At 37.7% G+C, this 10,017-nt stretch overlaps 2 protein-coding genes across 2 annotated transcripts; one reads left to right on the forward strand and one right to left on the reverse strand.

Moving 5' to 3' along the window:
- Window positions 1-275: 275 nt before the first annotated feature.
- On the reverse strand, window positions 276-4,947 carry LOC140924188 (LETM1 domain-containing protein 1-like). Its single transcript, XM_073374221.1, has 7 exons — window positions 4,602-4,947; window positions 2,824-2,906; window positions 2,370-2,562; window positions 1,745-1,846; window positions 1,512-1,664; window positions 1,217-1,313; window positions 276-416 (listed from the first exon to the last, which is right to left on the reverse strand). The coding sequence occupies exons 1-7, from the start codon at window positions 4,944-4,946 to the stop codon at window positions 325-327; spliced, it is 1,065 nt and encodes a 354-aa protein (XP_073230322.1). The 5' UTR covers window position 4,947; the 3' UTR covers window positions 276-324.
- A 261-nt stretch (window positions 4,948-5,208) lies between these two features.
- LOC140924282 (uncharacterized) lies at window positions 5,209-7,761 on the forward strand. Its single transcript, XM_073374314.1, has 2 exons — window positions 5,209-5,969; window positions 6,938-7,761. The coding sequence occupies exons 1-2, from the start codon at window positions 5,357-5,359 to the stop codon at window positions 7,627-7,629; spliced, it is 1,305 nt and encodes a 434-aa protein (XP_073230415.1). The 5' UTR covers window positions 5,209-5,356; the 3' UTR covers window positions 7,630-7,761.
- Window positions 7,762-10,017: the final 2,256 nt, after the last annotated feature.

Genomic DNA, 10,017 nt, shown 5'->3' on the forward strand with positions numbered 1-10,017 from the left:
GAGTTGACTGTATAACTATTTCGTTTTTATGATTATTTTTGTTTTTCAATGAAAAGATTTAGTGCTTCAGTTCATATGTTTAGTTTTAACAAGAAAGGTAAGAAAATCAGGGGCAAATCTCAGACTTGTCTACATATATAATAATATTATTATATTCCACCTTTTGACTTATTTCTCAGTTATTGCTTTTTCTACAGCTGGCTAAACCATCTAATATTAAATACTGATAAGTTTTGTTTGTTACAAAATAATATGGTTTTTGGAATTTCTATGAGCAGCGGTACTAATTTTTCTTCAATGCTTGGATTACTTTTGCTGAATTTATCAACTTCTTTGACTGATGAGGACATCTTTGTCAGCATTATAATTTATGGCCTTAAAAATGGCGCAGTGGGCCAAAAAGGATTCATCCATGTCTGTGTGGAAACAAAAAGGAAAAAAATGATTATAATGAAGCTAACCTGGCAGCTTACTAATAATATTAATAGGAATGGTCTTCAAACTACAAGAATTTATTTGAAATAACTACAGGCCACAAAAAGGATGTTTAAATGCTAGTGGATGATCGAAGAAAGAAAAACTAGACGGGAGCAGCCCATTTACAGATACAGGAGGAAAATCTGGCTGAAGTTGGCCTTGTTTAGAAATGACTGTTTCTGTGTTGTTATGTAAATCGTGTTGTTGTTAGCATAATTTACATAAGAGAGGAAATGCCTTTGCAAGCAAGGTTTTAGCCAGAAGGGTGTCCAGCCGTCCTATGGACGCCCATTTTTGGAAGAAACACAAGGAAAATTCACCTAATCTCTTATACGTTTTGGAAAAACATGCCTTCTGGACGGCCAGTTTTCAATGTCTGGTTAAAAGCCTGTTTGCAAGGTTTAAGCCTCACATGCACTCAGAAGCTAAGCCCACAACTGTGAAAAGTTTTATCACTGAGAAACTTTACCTGGAGGCTCTTAAGTAACGTGAACTTAGTTCAAGCCTTTCTATGCTTAACGCACATATACTAACTAACTAATTAAGAAGATAATACATTTAGCTACTTTACTATCATTCACTGTGAAACAGCTTGTTTATATTGTGGAAACACAAGTCATTCGACCATGCTTAACAAGACTTGATCATAAAGTCATCTGCTTATAGTTCACTAATTGCCCTTTTTTAGACATGAAGTAATAGAATTATTGTTAAATGATTTAACAGATTCATAGTTCACCTCCTGCAGCATTTGATAGCTCCACCCAATCAGCTAACCACATTACCAGGGCCTCTGGGTCAACATCACTAGTGTCCAGGCCTCTTGAGTGACATACCTGACAGAAAAGGAACTAGGTTAATTCAATAATGAAACTTTAATGAGCACTATTTGCTTTCAATAAATTTGGCTGCTTTTTTGGGATACTTAAACAATAAAAATAGAGTATGATAAACTTATCTAATGAATGTACTACACCAAGATGTGAGACTGTTACATATATTATAAACAAGGAAGCATAGTAAAAATAACTCACATCTTTCAGTTGTTGTTCATTAAGACTCTCCAGTCCTTCTCTCTTTATAGCAGCATCTTCTTTTTGTATTGCTTGTAAAAGTTTCTTCAATCGAGCTCGCATAAATCTCTTTGGAAGCCATGGGCTAATAAGCCAGACCTGACTAAGTTTTTTCTGGATCAAAACAAAAAGAAAATTCTCAGTGCCATTATATTTTTTGCTTGTTATGATTTACTGTTAGCTAATTCCCTCACCAGATGGTAGCGAGGTAGGTGATCAAAGCTGAGAAGTTCTCCCTTAAAAAATTCCACTGCACTTAGAAGCTCTTCATTTGAAGGATGCTGCTTGTTCACAACCTGAAAGAAATATCAAGTACAGATTAATTTTAATAAATATTAAGTTACTTTCAGCACTAAATGTGTACTGTCATTAAGTTGCTAAAACCAGTGATGTGGCAGGTAACAGCACTCACCAGAGGTGAGACAAATAATTTGTCCCACATGAAGTGAAATTTGAGCCCATGTTTTCTCTAATAATTGCTGTTAGCTGGATAGTGATTTCTCCAGGGGATTAAGCACTTTTCAAGGTTTGAGCAACTGGTGCCAAAACTTTAAGTGCTTTGATGATACTGAAAATGGATGACAGCGTGAATAATGAAGTTGGTGAATTTAAAGTTAAATTTTCAACAAGGGAGTGGGGAAAACAGTGTGTCACTATCAGCATCTCATGCAGCACTAAGACATGTACACTAACATTTTTAACTACATCTACATAGATGATCTGCAATCATTTGAAATCATGGAACTTAGTCACCTGCACCCAAACCTCAACATGATGTTGATGTATCACAGCTAAAAGAAAATTAATAACATTAAGTACCTTAACTGAAGTAGACATTAGATCTGTTGATTGGCGGTTAATGTTTGCTTTGTGACTCAAGGCTAACCTTCCAACTTCTCTGACAACAGGAAGATAATATCTTGTTCGTCTTCTGACATCCTGCAAAGCAAACTTTTCCCATTGGTGTGGCTGCCAGTAATGACGGGATAGCAGCTGCTTAGGATACAGGAAGCTGGAAATTAATAGACACAAAGAATCTATGACTTGAATATACACAATTTAATAATGAGCATAATGATGACTGGTGATTTCATTAGCATTGTAACTGTAGATGAAGTCTTGGATTTATATTTATTACCCAGTCAGGTATTTACAATACAATACAATACAATACAATACAATGTTCTTTATTTTGAGAGGGTAGATACATGATTAACCCAGTAAAGAGTTTAGAGTATGGTCATTGCAGTTACCATGAAAAAAGAGCACTTACGCTACAAGTGGAACAGCATAGCCCAAGAATGGAATAAAGAAAGCTACCACAACTGGCAAACTCTTAAGAAGGTCTTTCCTTGTCTACAAAAGAACAGAGGTCAATATTAGTAAGTCAGAGTTCATTTCAAAAAGTTTTAAAATCATCCTGTCCCCAAGTTGAAAGAAATTCCAGTCCTAAATTTCTAAATTTAAATGGCAGTTCTAAATTTCTTATGTTGAAAGATTTCACCAAGCACGAAACAATGAAAATAAGCTATAAATACATAATGTGGGCGATAGTGTGTCACCATTAACTTATCATTTCATGTGTAAATAATGTACTTGTAAAAAAGGCTAACATTACAGTGTAATGAAATAATGTGTGAGGAAAAAATATTGCTTTAAATAATGCACTAATCAGTGGAAAGCCCCGCACCCCCATACCCGGGGAAAAACAGGGCATTAGACCATACATACCTTCTAAATGAAGCAAATTCCCCACTATGGGGGCAATTCTGTGCGTCAATAATTGTACAATGTTGACCAAAATTAATGTATTTCAAGAAATAAAGAATTAAACTTTTACAAATAGTAAAGTGAACAATGCTCTCCATCTCTCACACAGCCAAAAGTGTAAAGTTGAACAAAAAACTACCTTAAGTTACAGATTTGGAATTCCAAACTTCATAATCTCTCCAAGTGATTATGGTTGCATGAGACCTCCAGCTTATATGCCTACCCAGAACAATATTCCAGTTATTTCCCATAAGAAGTAGTGTTTATATGCTTCTGTTCTCCTACCCCTTGGGCCCATGCCATGCCTATTCAAGATAGTCTGAAGGGCAAATCCCCGTCTAAGCCCCGCTATTGGTCCCCACTAGCTGATACTTGCATCTTATACTGTTGAAAACTCCACATAGCGTAACAAAGTGACAGTCTAAAACCGCTGAAATATCCCACTACTGCCCCGCATTCCCAGGGTATGGGGGTGCAGGGCTTTCCACTGATTAGTGCATAACTAAGTGAAAAGTTTTAACAAGAGTGGTGTGTCTGAGCACAGGTAGACCAAGCCTATTTAGCATACTATGGACGACATAACATACATGAGGTGTTGTGTTTCACTGGTGGGTTTGAAGAGTATGAAGCAGCAAAGGAGGCTGGGTTTTTATGGGAAAACAACAGATTTTAATTTCAAAAGAAGAAATCCCAACTCAAGGGACAATAAAGTGCTGAGATCAGCAGAATTTGGGCAAAAAAGCAGATAAATGACAAGGAACACAAACTGATGAAGCATCACTACCCAGATCTGGGTAGTGCTTCCATTGGTTGAAGCAAATTTTCAGCCAATCAAAAGCACTACCCAGATCTTGGTAGTGATGTGTTTTGAGTATGGAATTCTTGTGACTTGTTTATCTCAGACAACATTTCACCGGGAAATCAGTGGTGGTGTCACGAAAAGTCACACTACGATATTAAGATGATAAGTTACTTAGGTTGCGATCCCATACAAACCTTCGTAATCTTTGAACTAAACGTTGTACAGAACACCTTACATATATTGTTGTGTTTAAAGTGCCCATTGTATGTTAAAATTGTGCTTAGACCCCCTGTGGTTTGAATGTTCTAAGAGTCAGTCAGAAGCACCTCATAAATAAGGCACTCAAATTTTACAGAGCATTTCTTTAAGGTGGTAAATATTTTCTGAAGATTGATCTGCGGCCTTTGATTATGTTTTCCAGTACGCATCACTTTATCCTTCAAAGACCAGAAATCTGTTGAAGTTATTTCTTTAATTACCTGATGTAAATGGATAATTTCCTCTGTTTTTAGACCATCCCAGTTGTAATTACTATTTTTCAACTTCTTCTGTATATCAAACATAAGCTTCACATCCTTGCCTAACTGTTTACTTCCAGCAACAAAAGTGTCGACAACTTTACGAAATTTTTGAACCCGTGAATCTCCCCTTGTTGAATTCGCAGAAGATGTAGAAAAGTTTGTAGTTTGATTACTATCCAAGCAATGGTAAATGCTTCCAACTTGTTTTACACAGATGAACTTTACTTGTTGAGGTATGTGGCGCTGGCAAGTTGTGAAAACACGGTAACCTTCCGTTATCCGACAACCGAACATCGTCGCCATATTTTATGGAGGCTAAGGCGAGAAAGCCTGGGTATAACAACATTAAATATTGAGGTGAGGGAGGGGTGGGAGGGGGAGGGGCTAGCAAAAAAAAGAAAGATAACATTTCTTATGACGTCATGGAGAACTTGTCCAGTTATATGTTTAATATCGTATTTACACTACTTCTGACCCCTACCTTACACCTCACCTTCACCCTTATTAACCCTTAGCCCAATATCAACACATTTTCAACCTCTCCAACCCCAACCCTCTCCAACCCTCTCCCCTCTCCTCCAATCTCTCCCTCAAACTATGGCCCAGTCTTCCCACGCGTAACCCCAAAGATGGCGGACGGTTCAAGTTCAAGTATGTCTTGAAATGAAATTACTTTTTCTTGACAACTTCATCTCTACTAACGAAAATCAGCTATGCTCTATGGTCTTTCTACTAGAAATGTGCTCCGTGCAAGGACATTTTTCAATCAAGATAGTTTGACGACTGTAACAAGAGGTCTTCGCCTATTTCAAACGAGCCTTCGCCGCCATGAAAATTACAGCAAATCATGGCTTGCTAAGGCTTCAAATGTTATTTCTAACAAGGGCGAAGGTTTGTTGAAAAGCTCGTTCAAAAGGACCAGTGGTCTTGTACAAGCTTTTGATGATCTGCTGGGGTTTTCCGAAGTTCAAGAGGCACAGTCCAGCGTCAAGAAAGCGGAGAATGATTTTATGAGTACTCGAAGTCAAGTGCAGGCAACGAAAATGGCGCTATACTCTGTTCAAGAAAGACTCCGAGAAGTACGTCAAAAATTAGACCGGGTTCCTCGTGATGACGAGCGTTATCTAGCACTGGCGACCGAAGAACACAAGATACTGGTTGAAGAAAAAAAGATGAAGACTGAACATGAAAGCTTGGAGGCACTGGAAAGAGATCAGTTTGCCCTGTTATCAGGAGCCGTCCGAAATTCCCATGAGAGAGAGCGACTAAGAGCAGAAAGGACCAAACACTGGTCTGTGATTGGGTCTATTGGAGGAGCAGCACTTGGTAAGCTCACCCTTAGTACTAAGCTCCCTCCCTTCACGATCACCCAGGTGCATTCCTCTGGGAACATATGGGGTGGGGTTGGAGTTAGACTTTGGGGTTTTGTTGACAACTTTGGTGGTACAGACTGTAAGTATTTTCCCAGTAATAATAATAACATAATATGCACTTTTTGAGTATCATTGCATTTAGCACTGAAGTACTAATTGCCCTTCGGACACTATTTACGTCTCCAACTGGCGACAGGACCACCATTTTATGTGGTCATCCAAGCCACTTAAAGATCTAACCACCTGCACAGGGCAAAGGAAGTACGTTCATTTCTCACTTGACTTGCTTGGTTCTCTTAGCCCACACCCTAATCTAAAACTTTTTATCAGAGCAACATGAGGCTTAAAAGCCCTACCCTTTATGAAGGGGGTGGGGAGGGGGGAGCAGGAAGGTGGCACATGCAGCAGAGTATGCTGATTTAGTAGAGTACTGGATGGTAGAGCGAGAGGTTGTAAGTTTGATCCTTGGGGCTGGATTAAAATACCTGGAAAGTGATGGCACTGTCTTTACCCTGCAAATAACTATACCTTCACATGTCTTGAATTGTTTGTTGAGATGGCATTCCCTTCTTCAACAGGGACTAAAGGGTAGGTCCTCCTCACTAATAAGCACCCCCCTCCACTTTAAGTTGGTAAGTATACAAAGCTGCAAAAGTCATTTAGCTGTGTATGATTAAAATTTGCCAATGTTTGATGAAACCCTACCTGGGGGCAGACAAAATGATTGGACACTTCAAATGCTAAAGACTAATTTGCAATGTAATTAAATTCAACTTAATGTATGCCTTATAACTTTCCTGGTTTGTCTGAGTACAGTAACAACCTGATCTGCCATGGTAAGATATATGTCCTTTCCAAAAAGCAAAGTCATTATGCCTTCAACTCACTGACAGTGATATGTTCATGTTGTTATTTTGCCAGGCATTCTAGGTTCCACTGTTGTTAACTACATTCGCTTGAAGCAGATTAAAAACTCAATCAAAGAAACTGGAACTGCATTAATAGAAAAAACAGATGAACTTACAGACCTCGTAAAATCACAGGATGGGGAAAATATTGGAATCCAAGCAACTGAGCTGAAGGAGTTCTTTTCAACACAAAATCAGTTACTGGAACAAAAGCTTGAGGAATTAGAACATGTCTTGAATTTTGTTACTTTGAATTTAGCATCTGAGCCTCTTAAAGAATTTGGAATTCACATTCAACCTCCAGGTGCAAATAAAAACTTTGGTGGTGGACAACCTTCAGGTGCAAGTCAAACCAAAAGTAATATCAAGGATATAATTAAAATAGTTGCATCAAAAATTGATTCTGTCACTGCTGGAATGAAAATAAATCAAAGGAAAATGGAGGATGGTTTTAGGGCACTGCAGCTAAATCTGGAGAAAGTGGAGAATTCAGTACTTCAAAAGGAGAAAAGTACTACAGGAATGGAATTAATGGAGCTTAATAAATCAAAAAACAACCAAACTTTACCTGCTAGAAGAGTTAGAGAAGCTGTCATTGATGAATATTTGGACAATAATTACTGGTGGATGAAGGCCAACACTTGCACAACTATAATCTGCACAGTATTGACTGCAACTATTCTAATATATGAGATTGTCAAATAAGAGCACAAACTTTGCCATTTTGGCATCCATTCTTTTTACTCTTAGAGTATATCAACATACTTCAAACTTTGTTAAAAAAGGGGGACCAATAGACCTCTCAAGTATTTTTAAAGATATTAGAATACATTATATGAATAAACTAGTGATCCCATTCATGTTCGCAGAAATGCTGAATATAAAGAAATAATATTATATTACTATAAAAGTAACAAAACAAGAGATCAACTAAACTGATTTTGTTCCAATACCAACTAGAACAGCTTTTTTTTGGAATGCAGTGGAGAAAACTGCTGTGCATTTTGTGGACTTAATGTTTTTTTAAAAAGGCATTTCAAGAATCCAAAAACAGACCTTAAAATAAGGCATGCTGTAATAAAAAATGATCTCATAGAATATCAACCAAACTTGGCCTAAAAACTACTTATGTACAGCATTCATAGTTTTGAAAAAAAAGTGACTCTTCAAAAGAATTTCTCTTGGCAAATACCAAATATCAAAAGTTTCCCAAGTAGACACTCTGATCTTTAAAACAGTACTGTGCATCAAAGTTCAATCTACTGCTAGTTTGCATGTAAGCATTGACATTTTGAAAAAATCATTTTTAATGTATTTATTCAAAGTCGAAAATTGGTGGTCAGTCAGTTTAAAAAACTCCCTTGAGCCACCTTAAGTCCCTCCTTTGGCGGATTCTTGACTTAGGTTTGCAAGAATACTGGCGTGTTCGACTGTGGTATTTATGTGACTCTTAACACAGACTGGAGATATGGTAAGAAATTTAAAGAATCATGAATATGTAAGGGTTTAAACTCTGTGAGTTAACCTTACTCACTATCACATGGCTTTTTTACTTTAGTTTCAGCTTCTGCAGAGTGATGTATGGGCCCTCCTCAAGGGAATGTAGATGGCTACAGAGTAAGTGATTTATTACTTCATTGGTTGACAGTAAAACTATATTTTAACCTATTGAGATCAGCAGTTTTATGTGGCGGAGGCTCCAGAACAACTAAACACGAGTTGAACACTGATTTTAGCGGGGCAGAAATTGCAAATGTGATTGGAAAGATAAAGTAGACACATTTCAAGCATTGTTTTGAATATTTAAAGCCACCCTCCCCTTCCCCCTTATTCTTAAATAAAACACTGTACTTACAGTTTAACCCTCATTAAGCTGCCACCCTCGGGTTACTGGCAAGTAGCCACTTTATGGAGGTTAGCTGCTCAATAGAGGTATGTCATAAATCAGTATCATCTTTAGCAGAAACATCACTTTATTTTGAAATAAACATGCGATGTATGGTTTATTCACGTGCTTGAAGTATGGATTTGTTTCTTATCTTGACTGCATTACCTCTAACCTCATGAGCCTGACCCTTTCTACTGTGTGTTCTAGTTCTGTATGGAAAATTTATGCCATCAACTTTGCTAAATTGAATAGGCCCCCCTCTCTGTAAATCTCCCCCTCATATGTGCTTGAAATAAAAAGCCTACAAGGGGGGCTTAATTCCCAGAGGGGTACTTCGGATTTTAAGTGACAGGGATGATCGAATGGGGGTAAAAATCAAAACCCAAAAAAATCCCTGGAACAAAATTTAACCCACAAGTTTTCAGAAAGCTTTAAATGATATCGCACATGACTAGAAACATTAGCTTTGAATACCCCAAAAAAACCCTACTTAAATCAAGCTGCCCAAAAAAATACTTGCCAAATTTTCCTACCCTAAAAAAATCCCAAAATCGAAAATTTGAAACCCCCAAAAATCCTTTGATTATCCCTGTCACTTGAAATCCGGAATACCCCCCCCCCCCCCTCCCCTCCGGTGCTAAATTGAGGCAAGATGCTGGTACCTGACATTTGGTTGCTTTGATTTGTTGGTTTGGTAATGTCCATTATCAATTTCTTGGGAAGGAGCATTGTGTGACAAGACAAAGCAAAAAATTGGCTGTGTGGGAAACTATACAGCTCAGATGGTCATAGTCGGCCAACCGTTTTTAGTGGGGAGGAGCGTTGGGTAGCGACACTAAAAACGGCTGTGTAGCAGACTAAGATGGTCAGAGCTCTAACTGTAGTAGAGATCAAGTTCCGGGTTCAGGTAAAATTCAATAACCTAGAATTTCCAACATTAATCTACCTGTTTTTCTTTTGTATATCCTTTTACGGAGGAAACTGGAATGAGTTGTTAGAAAAGGAAAATTAATCCTCATTAAATAAATTTCATATATTCTGGATCGCGTACACAGTTACAATGAGTAATTTTAGTTTGTGAACTACACAGTCTGTAGTAATATGGGTTAGGGGAGGAGATAAGGAATTAATTTCTTGATAAAGAGAACGTATTCACATCCAACATCTCCTGTCAGCAGTTGCTTAATACCCAAGTATATCTGCTA

This window comes from Porites lutea, chromosome 14 (assembly GCF_958299795.1).
Source record: "Porites lutea chromosome 14, jaPorLute2.1, whole genome shotgun sequence".
Lineage (NCBI taxonomy): Eukaryota > Metazoa > Cnidaria > Anthozoa > Scleractinia > Poritidae > Porites > Porites lutea.

Bases quoted from the DNA above. Each gene is read 5' to 3' on its own strand.
- LOC140924188 (XM_073374221.1), bottom strand. From the start codon at position 4,946: ATGGCGACGATGTTCGGTTGTCGGATAACGGAAGGTTACCGTGTTTTC. The intron at 2,907-4,601 runs GTAATTAAAGAA...GTTCTTTTGTAG, and splicing joins AAATTATCCATTTACATCAG to ACAAGGAAAGACCTTCTTAA. The intron at 1,314-1,511 runs GTGAGTTATTTT...CTTTTCTGTCAG, and splicing joins ATGAACAACAACTGAAAGAT to GTATGTCACTCAAGAGGCCT.
- LOC140924282 (XM_073374314.1), top strand. From the start codon at position 5,357: ATGCTCTATGGTCTTTCTACTAGAAATGTGCTCCGTGCAAGGACATTT. The intron at 5,970-6,937 runs GTAAGCTCACCC...TTATTTTGCCAG, and splicing joins TATTGGAGGAGCAGCACTTG to GCATTCTAGGTTCCACTGTT.